This window comes from Xenopus tropicalis, chromosome 5, assembly GCF_000004195.4.
Source record: "Xenopus tropicalis strain Nigerian chromosome 5, UCB_Xtro_10.0, whole genome shotgun sequence".
NCBI classification, from domain to species: domain Eukaryota; kingdom Metazoa; phylum Chordata; class Amphibia; order Anura; family Pipidae; genus Xenopus; species Xenopus tropicalis.
In genome coordinates, this window is record NC_030681.2 from 95,065,601 (window position 1) to 95,091,011 (window position 25,411).

Genomic DNA, 25,411 nt, shown 5'->3' on the forward strand with positions numbered 1-25,411 from the left:
AAAGCAATCTACATCTTGCTAGCTCTTCATAAGTTAATATACATGGCAGTGATGATGAAGAAATATGCCTTGGTATAGTTGCTGGCAAATATATTTTATATTACATCCATTTTATACACTTGTTACATAAATATGCCCCTGAATATCATGCATATTGTGCAAGAATAATGTAAATACAGGAAGAGGGTTACAGCTAATACAGTTTATTCTCACTGCTCATTCAGTTTGCTACTGTCTCAGCTTTCTAAAATTAGACATTTTTCTGCTTTCTGTCAAATATATTTGTTTCAAATCAAATTCTGAAAGCCAGAAGATTACTGCAAGTAAATTGTCAGAAAAAGGACATATAAAAACAAAGATGCTTTACAATATGAATTGTGAGTTTAATTTCATACAATACATTTTACATTTATTTTTATAGATTCTAAGTTGGCTTCCAGCCTGAGGTCAGATCCAAAAAAAGAAACACAGTTTGGCAGAGTATTGAAACCATTGCATTTGAAATGTGCCCCTGAAGGAGGCCAGAAAAATTGCAAAGTAATTATATAGTAGTTTCATTGCTTAGCTTTCACTCTGAAGCATAGGACATAAATTCTAATTGCTTTGGACAGGAGAGGCTGTCAGTCTACAAGAGCATATCGGAGACAGGCTTGGTTACATCAGTAACCTAATTACAGAAAGTCTGGCTTTTCACCAATATTTTAACACTTGATTTATTTTCTGTTCAATAGAGCTTGAGTTAATTGGTTTTCTCAATGAGTGCTAAAATATAAGGATCTGGTTTCATTAAAGGAAAGTTCAAGTTACTATGCTTCATTGAGTTTAAAGTCCATTAACAGGTTAGAAGATTATAGAACAATGTCATGGTTTCTGGAAAAAAATATCCCTATATCTTAAAGGTGCATAATTAAATATATAATTAAATCTATAATACCCTATATTTCTTAATAGTAATAAGACAAGCAAGGACATTTAGCATTTAGTGCATTGTGCTAAAATGGGATGCAAAAAATAAAACATTAAATATTAATATTTTTCGTAAATACAAAAATGTAACATAAGAAATCTAGTATAGGTATGGGACCCTTTATCTGAAAACCCGTTATCCAGAAAGTTCCAAATTACGGAAAGGCTATCTCCCATAGACTTCATTTTAAGGAAATAATTCACATTTTTAAAAAATATTTCCTTTTTCTTTGTAGTAATAAAACAGTAACTTGTACTTGATCCTAACTAAGATATAATTAATCCTTATTGGAGGCAAACAAATCCTATTGGGTTTATTTAATGTTTAAATGATTTTTTAGCAGATTTAAGGTATGGGGATTTACGGAAAGATCCCTTATCCAGAAAACCCCAGGTTCCGAGCATTCTAGATAACCGGTCCTATACCTGTATAGATTTCTTATGTTAGTTAGATTTCTAGTATAGATGCCATTTTACAACACACATACATATGTATCCAACATTGTTAAATCTGCAGTCTTTTCTAAAATCAGTCTGCAGTACAAAATTAATTAGGTGTCACTCATGCCAACAGATGTGGCAGAGAACTAGATTTCACTATAACTTTTCATAAATTAGTAACAATGTTCTGTCTGAGAACATACAGAGATATCTGTACAGAATGCCAAATTGACTTATATACACATAGTTATCCCAATAACATGATTGGTTTACAGGCAATTTAAGGGAAAAATGGACTGTGTATAATAGTATAATGTATAAAGTAGCGGAAGTTTATTAAAGATTTACAGTATATAGAGTATACACTAATTTGGCACTGCAGTTACTGTAGTACAGGTATGGGATCCCTTATATGGAAACCCGTTATCCAAAAAGCTCAGAATTACGGAAAGCTCGTCTCCCATAGACTCAATTTTAATCAAATAATTCAGAATTTTAAAACTGATTCCCTTTTTCTCTGTAGTAATAAAACAGTATCTTGTAATTGATCCCAACTAAGACATAATTAATCCTTATTGCAATCAAAACAATCCTATTGGGTTTAATTCATGTTTTATAGATTTTTTAGTAGACTTAAGGTATGGAGATCCAAATTACCAAAAGGAATACCCTTGGTCCTGAGCATTCTGGATAACGGGTCATATACCTGTACTGGCACAATATTTAATCAGACATATACCCGGAAAATGTCTGCAGGGGAAAATCAGTAAAATTAGATTTTATAATATAAAATTCATACTTGGGTCCCAAGCAATTTTAATATTTTTCCACTTACCTGGCTAATAGTCCATTTTATGCCACTACTTTTTTCCATGCATTGTACCAACTCAACTCTGTTGCAGCTTACTTAAAATACCTAGACAGCTCTTGTGGCAAACATTACCCTTTTTATCAGTATAATAGAACCCTAATTGGAGATTTTCCTTATCTTCATATGAGTTCAATGTCCTGTAGGTTGTGTGGTTTGAAAACATTATCATCAAATTATATCCAGACAGATGTGTTGAAGGTCAAGAACACAGTGAAAAGTGACTGTTAATCATTTACCTTGTCCTTTATTTAGCAGGTTTACTGTCAGACAGCCCCCAGAAATTTATTGTTGAAATTCAAAAGCTAGCATATAGCGACTGCGGGCTGCAGTTTTAGTAACACTGTTCATGTCCTTCAGATGACATATGATAGAAGTGACTGCAGATAGACTGCTTTAGGGACAAATCTGCGAAACTGCTGAAAAATTTGCGACAAATTTAACAAGTGACTTTTTTTTTTTTATACTCCAAATGCATTAAAGTCAACTGGCATTTTTTCTCACTCCTAGTGCTTTAAAGTCAATGCACATTTTTTGTCTCTGACATTTTTGTCTCAACAACTTTTTTTTGGCAAATTTTTCACTCATCACTACTTGTAGATCCACAGAGAATAAACATTTTTGTTGCTATATAAAGATGTTGTTAACATGGGAGTTTTTTGTCTGTATAGGACAATATAATGTGTTGCTCTTGTAAACAAGGAATTAGCTACATTCCCTAAAGGCTGCGTATATTCTGAGGATTGCATACATGTTCTTTTTAAAATTCTTAGTTAAAGTCCAGTCACAGACAAGAAGTGAACTGATAGTCTTAACAGTCTGACTTGTGCAGCTTTTGCCCTAAAGCAAGAAATGCTGGCTAACTGCATCAGTAGAAATGTGCTGCCTGCAGACAATGCCTCAACAAGTAACAATAAATAATCTAGTGTCTTTATTTCTGTCAGACACACTGCTGTGATAACATTTACAAACAATCACAAGTCTGACTTCAAACTTTTTTTGGACCATACCCAAAAATCAAGATAAATAAATACATTTAAAGGGTAGTATACACCAGTGTTAAACAAGAGAACAATAAATAGGACAAATGTATCTTGCCTATAATTTTAGTTTGGAAATGTCCATATTTTTCTCAATATTTTTTTTAAATTGTAAAGCACCAATGAGTCAATATTTTCTGTTTACTTTTACTACCTTTCCCCAGGAGAGTTTGTTTAACCCTTTAAGTGCCCCAGGACGTAGAAACTACGTCCTGTGTATAAAAGTACCTAAGTGCCACGTCCTGCTGCACTTCCTGGTTTGGGAGTGGCTTTTCACGCTGTCTATTCCGTGCCTGTCATTTCCTGCTCTCCCCGCCCTCCCCCACCCTCCTCTCCCCCTCTCTGCATACTCACGGATCACTCCTAGGTCCTTCCTCCCACCTCCAGAATATCTGTGTGACTGCTTGTCCCAGGTAAGTGTTAAAAAACACACACACATAATACACTAATACACACTTACACACAAACACATTTTGGGGGGGGGTGTCACACATTCACAGCACTTACAGCACCCACACTTACTTGCACACACATGAACACAAAACACATTTTGCCTAGTGTACACACACACTTTTGTAATTTTTTTTTATCTCATCATTTTTATTCTTGCCTGCTTGAAACTGGAAGGTTTGATGCGATTTTTTATAGAAACTGCTAAATTCAGTAAAGCATTGCTGTTTGGTACTTAGGAGTTGGAAGACATGGTTACCCATTTCAGATTCGGCAGAATGTGTACTTTTCAAAAATATATGGTTTCCTGGGGTAAACCTAATGTTCCAGGATTTTTGCCTTTGGAATCCAAAGTATGCCGTATTCTGCTGTAATGCTTTGAAAATTTGGTAATATACTGCTGGGAGTTTTTGATCTATAGGTCAGAAGTCAGAAATCTCCATAGAACTATACATATCAGGTATTGGCGCATCTAGGAGACATGAGGCTTTCCAAATCAGTGGAATTTTTGTCCATAAAATAAAATATATTTCTGGTATAAATCCCTATATCATGAAAAATATCAATTATTCTTTTTTTTTTGTATTTTGAGCTCTAAATCCAGAAGTGGAAATACACAAAAACTAAGGCAGATTTGCAAAGCTCAGGTTCTCCTGAAAAAAAAAACAATATATAGTTTGCCTACCTAAACTTAACCCTTCTCCCAGTAAAAGCCCCTAAATTGAGAGAGCACAGAATGTTTACAAAGTCTGGCACTGAGGGGAACCGAAATGTCAAATTCTGCTGGCACTTAAAGGGTTAAAGAGAGTTAATGACCTCTGTATAAACAAATCCTATCTTTTTCCAGCAGCAGTCTGTATTAGGCTGTCATATGAGGATAATCTTATCATGCAGAGGAGTTTTGTTGTCTTGTTCTTTTTCTTCTGTTGCTTGCAAAAACCAAAGAAGTTGGAACGTGAAAGAGGTTTTTAGTTTTTGCCCTGAAATAACAAAAAAATCACCATATAACAGCAATAAGCCCGATATACTGCTAGTAAGCACGGTTATCCCATTGTAGATTTATCTGGCATTTGTAATAAAGGTTTTGTCCTCAGCTTTTTTCTTGTACCTACAATTACCATTTTGGTAATTCTCTTAAGAGAACCAGGGGAGCAGTGGAACTGTTTTATGGAGATTTTAGGCTAATGTCATTCTAGGTCCTTTGGCTGCCTTGAGTTTTCTACAATGGGACAGCCCAGGGGAGCAGATTCACACCAATTGCGGTGTAAAAATACCCCCATAGATGCCCCTTAAGGACACAACTCTAAGCATGCTTTATATCCTGATAATATGTTAAATTATGCTAGGATTTGTAATTCAGCCACAATTAAGAAAAGTGAGAAAATGTTTAGATCCCTTGAATAAGTAGTGGTTTCTTGATTTTCAAGTTAAAAGCAATAATGTTCAGGTGCATTGTTAGAATGTGTGTTGTTCTATAATGTTTGTACATTTCCTTTGTATCTATTTTAGAAAGAACATAGATGTAGTACAAAGGATCAGTCTGGTGATCAGTTTGAAGAGAAGGTCACATACAGTCACATACAGTACTTATTTTTAAACCTTAAATGTGTGTGGAAAATGCCATCATATATGTAGAATATCTGCTTGCTATCTGCCCGCAGCCACACCAACAATTAGGATTGCAATAACACTCCCTGCACTAGAAGAAATGCCGAAATTCTGCTCCTGTTAGCCTGCCTGGTACTGCCGTCTGTGGCGAAATTCCGAACTCACCTCATGGCAGCAGTGCCCCTGCTTGAAAACTTGCCTTCAAGCCTGGAATTTAAAAATGGTCTATTACTTTGAGGTCACTGTGAGCAATGTCAGTGGAGGTGGGGCGCAACATGTTGCTCATGAGCCACTTGTTACAGACCACTGTCTTAACCCTTAACCAGTAATCAGTTGTTTGCTTTTAAAAACATTAGTGAATACTTAATACTAAATAGTGAAGCCCTAATTGGATATAGCTTTTTTTTTCATCTTCCACTGCACAGACTTAAGGAGAAAGAGTAAAAATTAAATAAAAATATGAACAAAATAACTGTAATGCAATCACAGTGTTTTATTTTTAATTTAAAAAATGTATTTATTGTGTTTATACACAGGGCTATGATGATGGCTTTGGAGAGGATTATGATGAACAGAGTTATGACATCTATGAAAACAATTATAACTCACAAACACAGAGGTATGTTTTGGTAAACTCTGGTAAGAATAAATTACACATATAATTGAAAAGGATTCTAAAGAATGCTAAATATAAAAGGTAATGTCCAAAGATTTCTTTAGAAATGCATTACTATCAAGCTTAAAACTTCTATATTAGTCTAGAATATTTCAAACCATATTACCTTGGAAAGCATATTATATTTATGTATTACATTTATATAAGAATCACACACTTGAATTTATTATTCCTCCATTTAATTTACATCACTTTATACTTTACCCTTCAGACCAGTTAATCTGCCTTTAAGGTGAAGGAAAGGCTAATAAAGAGTTAATCTCAAGCTGCAGGCATACCTTCAATCCTCTCAATAGTGCCCTTAAGTCTCCCCATATTTCTCCCGTTCAGATAATCAGAAGCCTCATTGGAAAAAAAATTGCTGAGCTCTGTAAAGAAAGTTCCCATAATGCCTTGCTCCTGCACCAAGACCGGTGTACATGCCCAGTTTGTAAGACTATGAGGAAGCTTCCTGCTGAATGGCTCAGATCCACATTCCTAAGGAGGGGGAGGGAGTTCTTAGCATTCTTGTGGGAGGAGGGAGCAGGAGAAGGGAAAGAGGAGAGAGCTGCGTGTCTCTGGCACAGGACAACAAATCCTGTTTCTTTTGACAGAGAAGTCAGTGCAGCGTTTCTGTGAGTGCTTATAGCTGCATTTACATAGACTTTTCTCATAAAGCTTAATTAGTTTTTACCTTTCCTTCTCCTTTAATAGATGGCACTTTGGTGAGTTGTAAGAAATTGCAAGTAAAGGACGAATGCATGATAAGGCAAAAAATATTGATATCATTTAAAAAGCAGGGAAAATTAAGTTAAACTTCGTGAAAAATTGACTGCAGTGCTGGTTGATGAACCTTAGCTGAGCAATTATGGAAAGAGGGAATAGTTGCTACAGGAAAGAAAACGGTCATAGAGCTGGATGTGTCATAGCTATGAAGCAGACAAGAATATGGATGCAGGAAACATACATGTGCAGGGCAGAAAAAAGTACAAAAACCTAACCAGAAAATAATCTACAGAAATCACCAAAATTAAGGCTCAGTTTAAAACTGAATAAACCATTTGAATAGGGTCACAGATGGTGCCAAAACATGAAATCCAGGGAGACAACAGAGTGACAGCCACCAGGAAGCATGATACCAGACTTTGCAAGATTAAAATAAGGCTGATGCCAGACGTGGCGTAGGGCTGATATTTTCGGCAAGCGGAAAAAGCTTGGTGAAAATTCAGCCCTATGCCTGCTACTTGTGCCTGCACCCGAATGAATGAGATACGCTCGGGTGCAGGCACATGTAGCCGATATACGCATAAAACGTGAGATAATGCAAAGTCTCGCGTTTTCATGCGTATATCGGCTACATGTGCCTGCACCCGAGCTTATCTCATTTATTCAGGTGCAGGCACAAGTAGCCGGCGTAGGGCTGAATTTTCGCCAAGCGTTTTTCCGCTTGCCGAAAATATCATTCCTACGCCACGTCTGGCATCAGCCTAAAGGGGGAAATATATTTACTTTTTCTTTATATAGTACATTTTTAACCTTTGTTCTTATACCATACACCATACTGTTATAAATTCCATTCATATGGTATATTTACATGTCAGTAGCTGTTTGGTTTCATCTTTTGCACATAAATAAATACAACTTGCAAAGCTTACAGTTGATCCGCTTTCTAATATCCTTACCCAGAAACTTTATATAGCAATACATATAATATCTTGTAAACACAAGTGTTTTGTTAATTCCTAGCAATACTGTTAAAGGTGCAAGGGATATGGAACATGCAGATGAAACTGGTTCGCCACATTGCACACAATCTATAAACACTGTATTGCAGTGATTCTCAGCTGTGAGGACAACAACTGAAGCAGGAGTGAAGTTCATTTCCATGTGAATGCAGTAGCTACTACCTCTAAAGAACAAATGTTTACATTACCATTGCCCATTGTTTTCTAAGGAGGTGACATTTTTATACATGTAACAGTCATATATGCAAAAACCTACACCGATAAAATCAATCATATCAATTTTAACAATTTGGCACGTTTAAATGGTATCTAAACTCTGTTGTTCATCCACACTTAACTAGCAATTCCAGAGTACTTTAACAAATTATCAAGGATTAAATCATACTGGTAGCTTTATTCCAGCAACAACAGGGATGTATTCTTAAAGTAATATTGCTTGATTAAACTTTTTCCAGATCCCCATAGTCAACACCTTCCCCTAAAATGAGAATCCTACCTGATCTGTGTAAATCTGCCTCTATATTCTGTGTTTGAGCAACTGAAGATATATATGTTTTAAACTCTAACTAACTGCATCAAAAACATTAACCTTTATAGTATCTTAATTGTTCTACACGTTTCTTTGGTAGACTAAAAAGTCCAATAGGTTTTTCAGAAACATCAGAATTTGTAGACATTCAAGCTCTGTGTGTGGCAAGTTAAACTAGTGTATTTTCTAGACACTATTTGGTCAGCAGTCTAACTGATAATAAATCAATTGTACCGTTCCTATAGTGTTCCATGGAGAATGACTCAGAGATCTAAGTACTGCAGTGAAATGTGTAATGTTTAGTGAAATGCAATTTTTCACAAATAAACATGTCCGGGAATTAAGATAAGCACTGCTGCCATATGCGCTCTTTTGCTTGAGTCATATATGGGTTTTGTCACTGCTGCTTCTCTTCAGCAAAATAAGTATTGTTTTAGTGTTCCCAGTCTTATCAATATGTACTCCCAGAAATATTCAGAGCAAAGCTGAAAGGAAAATACACCTATAAACCTATTATAGGTATAGATTATTGTGTGTCTATTACACATTTTACTTTTCATAATTTAGTTCTCGCATGTCATGTGAATATTCATATTTAATTTTTTTTTACATCTTTATGTAGTGTGTAGTTTTTTTATTATTCATTACTTTCCTCTTTTCTGTTGTATTAGTGTCAGTTCTAAATTGTCTGCTTCAGTTATGCGAACAAAACCTCTAGTAGGGAACTCCCCTTGGGCATTAGGGAGACATGCTTTATTGCAAGCAATTAACCTATTTTATTTCTCTGAATAGGTTTTAGACCCTTTTATTAGCAGGTTCAATGCAATTGTTACTTTTTATAGTTCAAATTAAGTAAAGGTTAGATAAAAAGCAAGTGTTCGTCCCATATTTCATGCACAATCTCTTCTCAGCAAGAGAAGCAGTTGTCACAAAAGTCACAAGGTGTACTTAGTAAAGTGGAATAGATCAAAAGCACAGTACTTTACATATACCCACGAGTTTAGTAAGTCTTTTCTAGTTCAAACTAAGTCCAGTACAGATTTTTGCTGCACAACCACGCAATTAACCACTTACTGCACTGGTGGTGCAGGCCCCCTTCCATGACTGGCATTGTATATTTTGCTGTGTAGACCATTTTTGTAAATTGTGCTAATATCAAAGAATATAGAAAGAAAATAAAGAAATTTTAATTTGAATGGTTCAATACATTTTATTTAATGAGATGTTGTATAGGCATGCATTAGTATGTTTGTGAACTTCAGAACTGGCAGAGGGTTTTTAGGAGCTGCAATTCCTGAACATATGGCTAGCAGTAGGAAATTATTAATTAAATGGATTTAAACCACAAAATAGTTCATGTAAACTTAATCAGGGTTTTTATCCAAACACTTTTGCCCAGAAGCAGTAACTCATAGTAACCTATCGGCAGCTGGAATGTACTGGTCACCTGTTTAAAAACAAACATTTTATTGGTCGCTATGGGATACCATTATTTGGCAAACTTAGTGCATTTTATTACATTAGAGGGTATAACTGCTAATATCTCAGAAACCACTTAAAATAGAAAATGTATGTACCTGTAAATTGCAAAAGGGCACCAATTCATTTTTTTGGTTATGGACTCTTTAGTTATTTATTTTTTAGCAGAACACCCAAAAACTGTTCAGAAACAGATGGAGGATTCCTTAATCTTAAACCTATGCTTAATAATATTTAGAAAATGGTAAAACTTTGTTCTATAACTGATGAAGTGATGGTTAGTTTCTATATGTAGTGCTGCTGCTATCCTATGTTTGATGGGCAGCATATGTCTCTGAGAGGTTTAGTTACATCTATAACTAATCCTCTCCCTTTACTTTAGTCACTAAAAAGCACAATTATTTTGTTGTCATACAAAATTATTTTTTGTAAATACATTGTAAGTCACACGGCATATATAAAGGGAAAAGATTGGCTGCAACAATTCTGTTGCCAGTACCTTTACTTGGTGCCATTAAGTAGATAATTTAGGTAACATACCTACAGATTTATAAATGGCTGACATGGTACACACATGTTTTTATGGTGCAAGTCAGGTTCTTTCCTAATACTTTAAATATTTAAAAAGTTGTAGCTAGGAAACATAGCTGCTGTTTCAGGATATAAATGTTGCCTTACAGGTTGATAACATTTTCACTGATATGTTGGTAATCATGCACATTGCTAACTTTACACATCAGTTAACTTTATATTCTAATTAAATATTTTAAGCTTGGATATACAGAAAAGTATGTCCCTTCTTGGTTAGAATCCTAATCCTTCCAGAATTGCCCTGGGCCCTTGGGATTTAGAACATGTGTGCATATATACAGTGGATATAAAACGTATACACACCCCTGATAAAATATCAGGTTCCTGTGCTGTACAAAAATGAGACAAAGGAATGTACAAAGGAATGGCTTCACCGGAAGAAGATTAAAGTTTGGAATGGCCCAGCCAGAGCCCAGACCTGAATCCGATTGAAAATCTGTGGGGTGATCTGAAGAGGGCTGTGCACAGGAGATGCCCTCACAATCTGACAGATTTGGAGTGTTTCTGCAAAGAAGAATGGGCAAATCTTGCAAAGTCAAAATGTGCCATGCTGATAGACTCATACCCAAACAGGCTGAGTGCTGTAATAAAATCAAAAGGTGCTTCAACAAAGTATTAGTTAAGGGGGTGCACACTTAAGCAACCACATTATTTTAGTTTTTTTTGGTTTTTTTCCCTCCACCTAAAAGATTTCAATTTGTTTTTCAGTTGAGTGGTACAGTTTATAGGTCAAATTAATGGTGGAAAAAGTTCTGAAATAGTTTATCTTTGTCTCATTTTTGTACAGCACAGGAACCTGACATTTTATCAGGGGTGTGTAGACTTTTTATATCCACTGTAAATAATATATATATATATATATATATATATATATATATTGTAATAAAATGGCTGGGTTAGTTGTAGATGGACGATATGTTTCTCCCAGGGTTTTGCATAGTTGGTACCCTGGAACATGGAATAATTAGTCACAAACCCAGCCCTTTAATACAGACCTTAGCAGCAAGGTGATTGCTGCAGCTGAGAGCCTTTTAAAAGACTCCAGTGGGGGGAGGGAGAGTCTCTTCCCCACTACACAGGTAGCAGGAGCTGCGCTGCATGGGAAAGGTACTTATGATTTCTGATTTTGTTTGCTTCTATTAAGTTGGAGTTGGAAAAGCCACCCAACTGTAGTTAGGCTGCCAATTGTGTTTAGCCAGCGCTCTGGTGCAAGGGTTTATTTTCCTGTTTCTTATTTTGTGTTTGTTACTGAAGTTTTGTAACAAAATAAACTGTTGGCACTTGCCTTTAAGAGAGCAACCTCTGTGACTGCTATGTTTACCCTAAAAGACTGTGGGAAGCGGCCCTAAGACACTGAACCAGATCCCCCTGTAGGTTCAAGTGTCACACGTGGTGGAGGACGCGGGCACCACACTCAAGTCTGAGGGTAAAAGTACTGTTGTTGCCAAGATGGAGGATGTTATAAAAGCTCTCATTCAGTCCACTGCAGTGCAGCAAGAAACAAACAGACAAACTGCTCAGAGTGTTGCAGCTTTGCAGCAGCTGGTTGTACAACATGGAGAAAGTGTTGCTACCCTTGCCAAAATCCAGAAGGAAAGCACTGAAACGTTAGTGCGACAATTGGCAGAAGTACAGGCAGAGGCCCGTGAGGAACAGCAGGCGGCTGTACAAATGGTGCAACAGGAAATCCAGGCCTTATCAGAAAAGGTCAATGCAAACCCTGTGGCCACACAGCAAGCGAATAAGCTGATACGGGCAAGTCATTACCTGCAAAAGATGGCAGCCACTGATGATGTTGAGACATACCTACTAGCCTTTGAACGCACCGCTGAGAGGGAAGGATGGCCAGCTGGAGAATGGGCAAGTTTACTAGCGCCTTTCCTAAGTGGGGAACCCCAGAAGGCATATTATGATCTGGAACCTGCAGAGGCCAGCAACTACAGTAAATTGAAGGCAGAAATTCTTGCACGTCTGGGAGTGACAGCTGCAGTCCGGGCCCAAAGGTTCCACTCTTGGTCTTTTGTTCCAGACAAGGCTGCCCGATCGCAGATGTTTGACCTGATTCATTTGGCTAGGAAGTGGTTACAGCCTGACATCAACTCTGCCATCCATATTGTAGAGTTGCTTGTAATGGATCGCTTCCTGAGGGCTTTACCAGCTTCACTACGACGGTGGGTAAGTCAAAGTGACCCCCAGAATGTTGACCAGTTGGTCGCCTTGGTCGAAAGATACATTGCTGCTGGAGAACTTAGTAACCCACCGAGAGCAGAGCGGTTCTCTGGTACCAAGATGCTAAGTCACACTAGGTCTGTTAAGACTGGTTCAAAGTTAAAGGACGATGGGGATCAGCTTGGCACTAGACGGCAGTTTGATAATACAGTAAAATGTTTCAAATGTTTTGAATATGGACATATGTCTAAAGACTGCCCTTCAAATGTTGAACCTATGCAATGTGATATGAGTTACAAGGGTAAACCCCACTCGTTGCTTACAAGAAAGGCAGGTTCAGAGGTTGTAAGTTGTTATGCGGGGAAACCACAATGGTGTACCATAAAAGTAAATGGGAAAGAGGTACAAGCATTACTTGACTCGGGGAGTATGGTAACCCTAGTAACCAGGTCCCTTGTGCCTCAAAGTAAAATTAATCATGCAAAACAAGTGGGAGTTGTCTGTGTACATGGAGATAGACAGGATTATCCTACCGCCCAAGTCACCCTGTCTACCCCATCTGGGTCTATGGATTACCAAGTCGGAGTGGTTCCCCAGCTGGCATACGAAGTGGTTTTGGGGAGAGATTTTCCTTATTTTCTGAATTTATGGGCTTTTGTCACCTATAAGTCACAAGAGTCCTTAAGGGGTACGAATGACCTTGAATATGCATTTCCCTTTGCTGATGTGCAGTCTGATGAGGTATTACGTAGTGAGGTAGGCTGCAAGGCCCCAACCCCGCTTCAGGTTTTGGTAGGGGACAATACAAGCAGTGATACTGAGCCCCGCACCTCTGATGAGCCTGAGAGGGAATTAGCTGACTTAGAAGTCAGCCCCGTTAATTTTAAGAGTGCACAGTGGGAAGATCCCACTTTGCTGGAACCTAGGCGTAATGTTCAGGTGACAAATGGTGTTAGAAATAACCCAGATGGCACCCTTTCTTATCCTTATTTTGAAGTGTCTAATGACCTTCTATATCGTGTAGAAAAGAGAGGTGATGACATACATAAACAGTTGTTGGTTCCCCAGGTTTTCCGTAATACTGTGCTAAGGCTAGCACACAGTCACGTATTAGGAGGGCATTTAGGGGTGGAGAAAACAAAAGAACGCGTTTTAAGGCGATTTTACTGGCCCGGTGTGTTTGCTGCCATTAGCAACTATTGTTCCTCATGCCCTGACTGCCAGCGCACTGCTCCCCAGAAAGCATATAGGAGCCCACTTGTGCCTTTGCCAATAATTGATGTACCGTTTGATAGGATAGCAATGGACCTGGTCGGTCCACTTATAAAGTCTGCTAGGGGTCACCAATACATTCTAGTTGTTGTGGACTATGCCACACGTTACCCTGAGGCTATTCCCCTACGCAATACTACAGCAAAGAGTATAGCGAAAGAACTAATGTTCATGTTTAGTAGGGTGGGTATCCCCAGGGAAATTCTGACAGACCAAGGGACACCATTTATGTCCAGGGTTACAAAAGAGTTGTGCAAATTGTTGCAAATAAAGCATCTCAGGACATCTGTATACCACCCGCAGTCAGATGGTCTTGTCGAAAGGTTTAATAAAACCTTAAAAACCATGCTCCGTAGAGTGATTGATAAGGATGGGAAAAATTGGGACTTCTTGCTGCCTTACCTAATGTTTGCAATCAGGGAAGTTCCCCAATCCTCAACAGGTTTTTCCCCGTTTGAATTGTTGTATGGTCGGCACCCCAGAGGGTTGCTGGACACAGTTAAAGAAACCTGGGAGCATGAAACTACCCCTCACCGTAGTGTGATAGAACATGTGGCTCAGATGCAAGATAGGATTGAGGCCATTATACCTATTGTACGTGAGCACATGCTAAAAGCACAGGAAGCTCAAAGAAACTCATACAATAGAAACGCTAGGCTGCGTGTATTTCAGCCAGGGGACAGAGTACTTGTTTTAGTCCCTACTGTAGAGAATAAATTTCTAGCAACCTGGCAGGGCCCTTATGAGGTAATTGAAAGAGTTGGCGTGGTTAACTATAAAATATGGCAACCAGGTAGAAGGAAGCCTGAACAGATATATCATGTTAACCTGCTAAAGCCATGGAAAGACAGGGAAGTCTTAATGGCAACACAGTCTCCAGACTCTCCGACTGATATGAAAGAAGCACCAGAGGTTAATATAGCAGACACCCTGTCAACTCCCCAAAAGTGTGAGGTCAGAGAATTTGTTAACCGTAACAAAGATGTTTTCTCCGCTATGCCAGGGCGAACTAAAATAATTGAACATGACGTTATTACAGAATCGGGTAACAGGGTACATCTTAAACCATACAGAATACCAGAAGCTCGTAGAGAGGTTGTTAGTAGAGAGATAAAGAAAATGCTGGAGCTTGATGTGATTGAAGAATCCCAAAGTGAATGGAGTAGTCCCATTGTCCTTGTCCCAAAACCCAATGGGGAAATTAGGTTCTGCAATGATTACCGCAAGGTAAATGCTATATCTAAATTTGATGCTTATCCCATGCCCAGGGTTGACGAACTGATAGATGGGCTGTTCCAATATAAGGTCCTACCTTTTGGGCTACATGGGGCCCCAGCAACTTTTCAAAGAATGATGGACCGAATTCTAAAGCCCCATGGTCGTTATGCTGCTGCCTACCTTGACGATATAGTCATTCATAGCACAGATTGGGAATCACACCTAGCAAAAGTTCAGGCTGTGGTGGACTCAATTAGAAATGCTGGTTTAACTGCCAATCCCGCAAAATGTACTATTGGGCTTGAAGAGGCCAAATACTTGGGGTTCTCAATAGGAAGGGGACTAGTTAAACCACAAGTCACAAAGGTGGAATCTATTCAAAATTGGCCAAGGCCTTCCACCAAGAAACAAGTCAGGACATTTCTGGGCTTAACTAGCTACTACAGAAGGTTCATACCTGACTTTGCTACTATTGCCAGCCCTTTAACTGACCTTACTAAAGCAAAAGCCCCTGTAGTGGTACGGTGGTCAACAGAAGCTGAAGAAGCTTTTGTCAAATTAAAAGAAGCCCTCTGTGCCCATCCAGTTTTGGTGGCACCTGATTTTAGGAAGGGATTTATTGTGCAAACAGATGCCTCAGATGTCGGCTTAGGAGCTGCTCTGTCACAGGAGATTAATGGTGAGGAGCACCCAGTTTACTACTTGAGTAGGAAACTTAATTCCCAGGAGAGGAATTATTCAATTGTAGAAAAAGAATGTTTAGCCATAAAATGGGCTCTAGAATCCCTAAGATATTATCTCTTGGGTAGACAGTTCAGGCTCATTACAGACCATGCCCCGCTTACTTGGATGAGCCAAAACAAAGAGAAAAATGCAAGGGTTACTAGGTGGTTCCTGAGTTTGCAACCCTTCAGTTTCACTGTGGAACACAGGGCTGGAATTAAACAAGGCAATGCTGATGGGCTCTCAAGGTTATATTCCTTAATGTCCATGGTCGCTCACCCCTCTAGGGCAGAGCTAGGTGGGGGGATGTGTAATAAAATGGCTGGGTTAGTTGTAGATGGACGATATGTTTCTCCCAGGGTTTTGCATAGTTGGTACCCTGGAACATGGAATAATTAGTCACAAACCCAGCCCTTTAATACAGACCTTAGCAGCAAGGTGATTGCTGCAGCTGAGAGCCTTTTAAAAGACTCCAGTGGGGGGAGGGAGAGTCTCTTCCCCACTACACAGGTAGCAGGAGCTGCGCTGCATGGGAAAGGTACTTATGATTTCTGATTTTGTTTGCTTCTATTAAGTTGGAGTTGGAAAAGCCACCCAACTGTAGTTAGGCTGCCAATTGTGTTTAGCCAGCGCTCTGGTGCAAGGGTTTATTTTCCTGTTTCTTATTTTGTGTTTGTTACTGAAGTTTTGTAACAAAATAAACTGTTGGCACTTGCCTTTAAGAGAGCAACCTCTGTGACTGCTATGTTTACCCTAAAAGACTGTGGGAAGCGGCCCTAAGACACTGAACCAGATCCCCCTGTAGGTTCAAGTGTCACAATATATATATAAAAAAATCAAAAAGAAGAGAAGCAGGCACTCACGTTTATATAGGATCACAGATGCCTGGGTGCAGTATACAAAATTGTATAGAATAATAGAAAAATAGATGCCGCACTCACAGGTCTTAGTGAAAATAAAGGGTATTTATTGTGTCAGACTAACGTTTCGGCTGTGTCCACAGCCTTTCTCAAAGTGCACAAACATTACAACAAACCCACTCATAAACCTAAAATGGCGCCAAAATTCTGTAATGACGTCATGTGTTAGTGTAATTAGTGATTCCCCACCCACTTTGTGAAGATTCAATCAAAAAGCATCTAGAATAATACACAAAATATACAAAAATATTTACAGCACAGAAGTAATATAGTTTAAGTGCAAAGAAAAAGAACAAGAGTAGAATGAACGGAAATAACCACCTGTCAATGCTGAACTGCAACTCCCACTCGCACATCCTACAGGAGCGATGTTAGTTCATTTAGCTGGTCACAATCAGTGTCACCATAGAGACTTCATAGTAGGTTCACAAGGGGCCAACATATGTTTATGCCTTAAAGTTATTCGTCACTACCTAACGCACAGTATGTGGTCGCGTTTGTTAGGACGTCAGAGGCTCCCGGGGATTACTGTAAACGGGTAACCATGGTAACCGCAGCACTGTAGCGCTCAGTGCAAACACGGATAGTTGGTAAGGGTAGAAGGGGGGAACAATAAGTGTCCTGCTCTGAGGGGAAAATTGTGGCAGGAATTGGTCCCTGGTCAACGCCGAAAGTATAAGCCGGTTACCATGGTAACCAGTACGTTACCGACGCTGATCGTAATGGGACGGGGAACTACTCCCTGCTCAGGGGTTAGTGTGACGGGTGCTAGCCACAGCTGGGGCTCCGTGTTTCACGATCTTACCACCCTAAGGTGGCTTGGCTTGGAAGTGATCGTAGAACCCTATGCAGGGTATTTTTAGTGCCAGGATGATCGAAGTGAACCTGCATATTGCATAAACTGCCATTACTCGTAGCAGCATACACAGTGCTGTATATATATATATATATATAAAAATATTGGCAACAGGAAAGTACCTGGTTACTGTGGTAAAATTTGAACTGCTGGATATCCTTTAGGACTTCATAGTTCAAACTTTTATAAAATTGCCTCTTTATTGTCATCTTTTTATATTCTTGTTTCAGAAAAGAAAAGCAAGGGGCTCTGTTCACGAATGTTGGTAAAACATAATAAATGAACACCAATTTCTTATTTTATCTCAATATATCAATTTGATTTGCATGTTCTAGTGCCTCTCAAATAAGTTGTGATAAAACACAGAAAACATAAAACAATTGCTGTTCTCTCAAATTTCCATTAAAATATTAGTAAATAATTTAGAAATCATGAAACCGTATGCTGTTATGCCCAACAACTCTCTCTCCTTCAAATGGGTAATAAGTTTAAGGTGAGACAGGTATGAGATCAGTTACCCAGAATGCTTGGGACTTTTTGGGTTTTTTAGATAAGAATTCTTACATGAAATACTGATCAAGCTAGTCCTGAAATATGCTTAACGGTATATTTTCTATATCTACTCTGTTAAAAGAGTTTTTAATTTATTAAAAAGGATACCTATTGTTCAATATATAAAATATGTTTGAATGTTTTTAGCTGTTAAACACAATTCTGTTTAATGAGATAGAGAGCAACACTAAGCACAGTTACCAACTAGTAATTATGCCAGTGGAGAAAATCTCAATCCATTTGTCTTGAATGTGTATTCTCTGGCAGGCAGTCAGTGCAAACACGAAGTAGATTCGCTGTTTGTGTGCACTGACAGCCTGATTTTTTGCACAGACATGCAAGGGCCGGAAGACTACATGTTTTCTCTGCCTGCGTATATATCCATATGCCATAAACGTAAAGCTGGTCACACAGACACCAATAAAATCTTTGCACGATTTTTGGGCCACGTGTCGAATTATCGACCCAATAATTTTTGTACCATAGCAATCGGTCGTTTAGTCGTTTAGTAGACTGGACAGGTTGGATAACGATTACATCGGCACATGTATACAATATCCTTGGGGACCTACAATGCATTTCCAGGAAGTCACTTTTGTACAACCGGTATCTGCCAACTATTTCATGTTCAGAACATCCTCCCATTTGTTATATATCCTACAATTTCAGTGTGAATGTTAGTTTTCGATTGTTGCATTTAAACATACGATCAATATCTGAACGTTCACCGGAAGAAGACTAAAATCTGAACGTGTATGGCCAGCTTAAGTTCTGTCTGCAGAATACATAAGTTAAAGGAGAGGAATGCAACTCAATACAGTCGTTGTGCCAAGATGTCATATTTTACACTGCATTTATGATGTTACCAAATCCCTATAACCAGTATAAAAATGCAAAAGCATTAGCCCTCATCTTAGGCATGTAATAAATAGCCTTCACTGAGTACATATAGATATATATAACATATAGAAAAAAACATATATATAACAAAAATTGAAAAAAATCATCTCTTACAAATTGATATATATGCACACTAAGAAAGGGTTCGCGCACAGTCTATTGATTGTAGGGACAATGCCAACCTTGAACACAGTTTAACTGTCATTGCCGATACAAAGCAGTATGTCTAGGAAGCAATATATAGGGGCACATTTACTAATCCACGAACGTCCGAAAAGCGCCCGAATGCATTTTTTCCATAATGATCGGTATTTTGCGATTTTTTCGTAAATTGTCGCCACTTTTTTGTAGCCGTTGCGACTTTTTCGTAAATTGTTGGGACTTTTTCGTAGCCATTACGACTTTTTTGTAAATTACCGCGACTTTTTCGTAGCGTTACGACTTGCGCGAATTGTCGCGACTTTTTCGTAGCCATCGCGCCGAGTACGAAAGTTTCGGATCCATTCAAGCTTCAGTATCGTGACTTTCCTTGGGCCAGGTTGGAGCTGCAGAGTGCCATTGAGTCCTATGGGAGGCTTCCAAAATTATGCAAAGTCAGAAAGGTTTGCCCGCCGTTTACGAGCGTTCAATACGAAAAAGTCGCGACAATATACGAGCAAATCGTAACGGCTACGAAAAAGTCGTGACAATTCGCACAAGTCGTAACGGCTACGAAAAATTCGCGAAAATTTACGAAAAAGTCATAACGGTGGCGAAAAAAATCGCAAAAAAATACGAAAAAGTCGCAAAATGTTCGTTTCCAATCCAAATTTTTCCCATTCGGATTCGTGGATTAGTAAATGTGCCCCATAGTGTATGTATTATAAAAGGTGCAAAGACTGCTTCTGATGCAGATTCCAGCAACAGCCAATCGGCTGGAAGCATATACTGGTCACATGTTAAAAGAATATTTACCTCATAAAAGGCAATGAAATTAGTCTGGCAAGATCTGTTATGCATAAAACAATGCTGGTGCTGAATTTGATTTACAGTGGTTTGCAAAAGTATTCGGCCCCCTTGAACTTTTTCACATTTTGTGAACATGAATCAATTTTATTGGAATTCCACGTGAAAGACCAATACAAAGTGGTGTACACGTGAGAAGTGGAACGAAAATCATACATGATTCCAAACATTTTTTACAAATAAATTACTGCAAAGTGGGGTGTGCGTAATTATTCAGCCCCCTGAGTCAATATTTTGTAGAACCACCTTTTGCTGCAATTACAGCTGCCGGTCTTTTAGGGTATGTCTCTACCAGCTTTGCACATCTAGAGACTGAAATCCTTGCCCATTCTTCTTTGCAAAACAGCTCCAGCTCAGTCAGATTAGATGGACAGCGTTTGGGAACAGCAGTTTTCAGATCTTGCCACAGATTCTCGATTGGATTTAGATCTGGACTTTGACTGGGCCATTCTAACACATGGATATGTTTTGTTTTAAACCATTCCATTGTTGCCCTGGCTTTATGTTTAGGGTCGTTGTCCTGCTGGAAGGTGAACCTCCGCCCCAGTCTCAAGTCTTTTGCAGACTCCAAGAGGTTTTCTTCCGAGATTGCCCTGTATTTGGCTCCATCCATCTTCCCATCAACTCTGACCAGCTTCCCTGTCCCTGCTGAAGAGAAGCACCCCCAGAGCATGATGCTGCCACCACCATATTTGACAGTGGGGATGGTGTGTTCAGAGTGATGTGCAGTGTTAGTTTTCCGCTGCACATAACGTTTTGCATTTTGACCAAAAAGTTCCATTTTGGTCTCATCTGACCAGAGCACCTTCTTCCACATGTTTGCTGTGTCCCCCACATGGCTTGTGGCAAACTGCAAACGGGACTTCTTATGGTTTTCTGTTAACAATGGCTTTCTTCTTGCCACTCTTCCATAAAGGCCAACTTTGTGCAGTGCACAACTAACAGTTGTCCTATGGACAGATTCCCCCACCTGAGCTGTAGATCTCTGCAGCTCGTCCAGAGTCACTATGGGCCTCTTGGCTGCATTTCTGATCAGCGCTCTCCTTGTTCGGGCTGTGAGTTTAGGTGGACGGCCTTGTCTTGGTAGGTTTACAGTTGTGCCATACTCCTTCCATTTCTGAATGATCGCTTGAACAGTGCTCCATGGGGTGTTCAAGGCTTTGGAAATCTTTTTGTAGCCTAAGCCTGCTTTAAATTTCTCAATAACTTTATCCCTGACCTGTCTGGTGTGTTCTTTGGACTTCATGGTGTTGTTGCTCCCAATATTCTCTTAGACAACCTCTGAGGCCGTCACAGAGCAGCTGTATTTGTACTGACATTAGATTACACACAGGTGCACTCTATTTAGTCATTAGCACTCATCAGGCAATGTCTATGGGCAACTGACTGCACTCAGACCAAAGGGGGCTCAATAATTACGCACACCCCACTTTGCAGTCATTTATTTGTAAAAAAAATGTTTGGAATCATGTATGATTTTCGTTCCACTTCTCACATGTACACCACTTTGTATTGGTCTTTCATGTGGAATTCCAATAAAATTGATTCATGTTTGTGGCTGTAATGTGACAAAATGTGGAAAAGTTCAAGGGGGCCGAATACTTTTGCAAGCCACTGTACTAACTCCTTTTATTTTATTGCTGTCTGACTAAGTTTATATGATACATTTTTGCACCTAGAACACTGATTTGACTAGCATCCTTTATACTAAAAGGTAATGGTAGGTACAGAACTTGATATTTTTCTTTCATTGTGCACACAAATACTATTTCTTGAACTCATTAATGGTAGCTTACAAATACTCCTTTTGTGAATTACAAGCTGTGAAAATAACATAATATGTTGGTTAGTAAAAATACACAGAGAGAGGACAGGAAGTCATGATAATCTCATTTACTGATAATTTGGGCCAGTGGTGCCATGAATTCCTAAGACTAGCTAAAAACATTTTAAGCATAAAGGGAAGTTTTCATCTGTATCTTCATAAAGCACTGCTGCGTCTTACACCCTGTCTGAAATCCAAAAATACATAATATTTTCATAATTTGTATTCTCTTCTGACTTTTCCTTTTCTTTAAACAATTAATGTTTCATTCTCCTAGTGTATCAGAATATTATGACTATGAACACGGAACAAATGAAGAAAGCTACAATCATTATGGTAAGATGAAGGTGTTTTTTTGTATGGTTTGCAGTTAGCTAATGGGATTGGTAATATGTGAAAAATATTATGCATTAACTATGCATTAGGAGACATGTAGAGTGTTATTTTACAAGTCCAGGTAGAACAGCTTTATATAACAATATACCGTTATTTTTTTTTTTAAAAAAAAACATCCTTTAAATATATACTTTCTGGTTTCTGAACACTCAGCTGTTATACAAATTTAGTGACAGCATTGCATGTGGTTTCATGCTGTCTAATTGCCCATTTCTATATAGTAGTGTTGGTTGTTGTAACCAAATATGAGTCTGGTTAAACTATTTTAGGTTTGTTTCTCAAAAAGTTGCAGAATGTACAGTAAAAATTACAGCTAAATCCATTTTGTTTATTATTGTTCTTCATCATGATAAGTCTAATTCATTACTGTTTAAACAATGTTGGTAGACTAGATAGGTGGGACAAAGCAAAAGGAATTTAAAAATGCTCTGGGTATTTGTTGTGCAAGTCTCTAGAGTTTGATCACACAAAAGAGAATCAAATTGTTCCATTCATTTCATATGAGGCTAAAAAAAAAAACAGAATGTTTGATAATCTGGGGAAATAAATAAATGAATGAAGTTGTTAAAGACAGTTCCCATTGATGTCTATAGAACCTTGCCAACAGTGTTGGTTATTATTTTTTTCTCTAATAAATCCCAACTATTTATGGTTGGGAAAATACTTACACGTATGTTCGGTGTTTACGTTTCTTCACTGTTTTTGTGTTTACATATGAAAATGCAACACATTTTCTAAACTGCTTATGGAAAATGCTTTCTGCTGAAAATAAAATAGTTAAAACCTTATTCTACTGGGCAAAAAGATATAGAATTTAATATGTTTGTGAGAGGATACAATCCTATAGCTGTTATTCTTATTTGATTCTAGAACAAGAAGAATGGTCCAAATCCAGATCCACTTTAAAGGCGCCGCTTCAAAGACCAGCTAGAGCAGGCTACCGAGAACACCCATATGGCAGATACTGAAGGTCTTCTGCATTTTTGGTCATCTCTTAAAGACACTTATTAGCCTATGGGCTCTCCATAAGCAGCAGCAAGACAAGTAATTGTCCATTTTTATCTTGGGGATTGCAGCTTGAGGTTTCCCTATGTACTTCTTGAGATTGCGATAACATTGCTGTGACATTGGCTTTAATATTTTCTAATGTGGACTCAAAATTTTTTGCAGGCTCATACTGTCTATAGTCATGACATGGGATAATGTGTGTTGGTTGTTATTCGTTGTGGTGTATTAGCATGGATGTGTTATCACTCTCTATTAGCTTTTGGTACCTGCAAAAAGCCTGACTTTTTTGTGTAGGGTTGCTAAATATGTAATATGATTTTTGGACACAAGGCAAGTGTAGATAAGATGTTTTAAACTCGCTTTTTTATTATATGTGAGAACATAAAATGTTCGGTATTAAGTTTGTAAATTTAATTTAAAATGCTGTTTTAATGGGGTTGAAAAAACAAGCTACCGTATGAATGTAGCTAACTGAATTTGTTCAGTGTTTTAATCTGTATTTGTTAAAACAATTACATAAAGGTCAATGTGTAATCTTCTCTAAATAGGAAATCATAATTTGTCAGATATGTTTGCCAAAATTTGTCAATAAAGCTGAAACTTTTTGTAAGAAATTAAATTTGCAATTACTTGCTTTCTAGCTCTAAATATCTGCTGTATTTCCTTTTCTAGGAATGCCTAAAATGTCTCACTTTTAAAACTACAAAATGAACCCAAGTCTGCTCTAAGTATTTTGTGTAACATTTTTAAAATGTATTAATAACTTTTGCTTGTTAAACAATTTAATAATTAACTTCCTAAACTGTTATCTGAATCTCTGGTAGATGCCACTAATGCACAAGTTGCTAATGGGACAATGGACCTAGCATGATAAATTGCATCTAAACTTTACTCTAAGCTTGATTTCACTAAACCAAAACTCTGATTGACTTGTTTGTACCACTAGCATGTCTCTCGTGAGAATGTAACGGAGTTAAAAGAGGTAAGAGTATGACTTACCACCATTAGACTGTCCTAATGCCTAGCTCTTCAAACCTGGAATTTCCCCAAATACTAAATATCCTATTTAACATGGAAGCGTTGTTTAGATAACATTCTGTTTTTCACTCTCAGGAGTGGGCTGACTGCATCTGCTTAATAAATTATTTATCTTTACAATAATCATCAGTGTCACTTCCCAGTTGTTGCTATTTAACTACAACTTCAAAAACTGTATTTGTAATTTTCAGTGCTAAATATCACCAACCTTGAAAGCAGTTTAGAGGGCTGATATTTCTTTTGAGACTATCAGACTTGATGGCTGATGATTATTAAGGAAAATGTCGCAGGATTCAAAGGATGACTAAACGATAAACAGGTAACACTAATAGTAACTCTCTAATTTCCACTATGTAAGAAAATGTTAAATATTCTCAGTCACTAAGAAATCTGTAGTTAAAAAAGTAAACCTTCAAGAGCATAACAACTAGGAATATAGGCAATTTAAACAGATTATTAATATATAACTAGTGTCAAAATGATTCTTTAAGTCTTAACCTTTAAGTAACTAAACAAAACTAAAACTAACCATAATAGTAATGCAACTCTTGTTAATACATCTTATATAACTTAATATCTTCGGGGTATTGAAAAACAAACAGACTTTAATGTAGGGACCCCAAATGATCCATATTCCAAATATTTTCTTTTGCTGGCTTTTTGTCACTGTGATGGGTTTACTTTTTTGATGAGAATAAAGTATTAATGTTTTACTACTGTATAATTAGGGAAATGTATGCCCAACAAAGATTTCCAGCTGGAGTTGCATAATAAGATCTGAAAATCAAATAATATTTATTGTGTTTAACAAATATTTTTTTTCTTAAATTGCAGCATTTATATTATTTAGTAATTTTTGTTTCTGTTTCAGATTTTCTGTGCTCATAAGCTTAAATGGATGAAAAGGACATTAGAACTGAAGGTAAGTATAAACAGCAACAGCCCATTAGTAAGGTGTTATATTAAATCCCTTTATTTAGGGAATAAAGAAACATTTCAGAAAATCAAGTCAATCATTGGAAAATAATATTTTTTAATCAAATCCAAATAAAAGAAAATCCTTAATTTTGCTTTGTATTTTACTGTGTTTATTGGTATTATTAAGACCTGTGTCTTTCAGTATGACTTTTAAAATACTTGAGATATTTAGCTACAAT

The 25,411-nt window shown here is 37.8% G+C and overlaps 1 protein-coding gene across 4 annotated transcripts in view; it reads left to right on the forward strand.

The window, feature by feature from the left end:
* Positions 1–25,180, forward strand: part of khdrbs2 (KH domain containing, RNA binding, signal transduction associated 2) — a 122,767-nt gene extending 97,587 nt beyond the window's left edge. For 2 of the 4 annotated variants that reach the window (NM_001078747.1, XM_031901773.1), the window contains 3 exon segments: positions 5,910–5,992; positions 22,090–22,148; positions 23,079–23,830. In NM_001078747.1, the coding sequence (NP_001072215.1) occupies positions 5,910–5,992; positions 22,090–22,148; positions 23,079–23,176 (240 nt within the window). In that variant the 3' untranslated portion in view covers positions 23,177–23,830. 4 annotated transcript variants of the gene reach the window in all.
* The last annotated feature ends 231 nt before the right edge of the window (positions 25,181–25,411 follow it).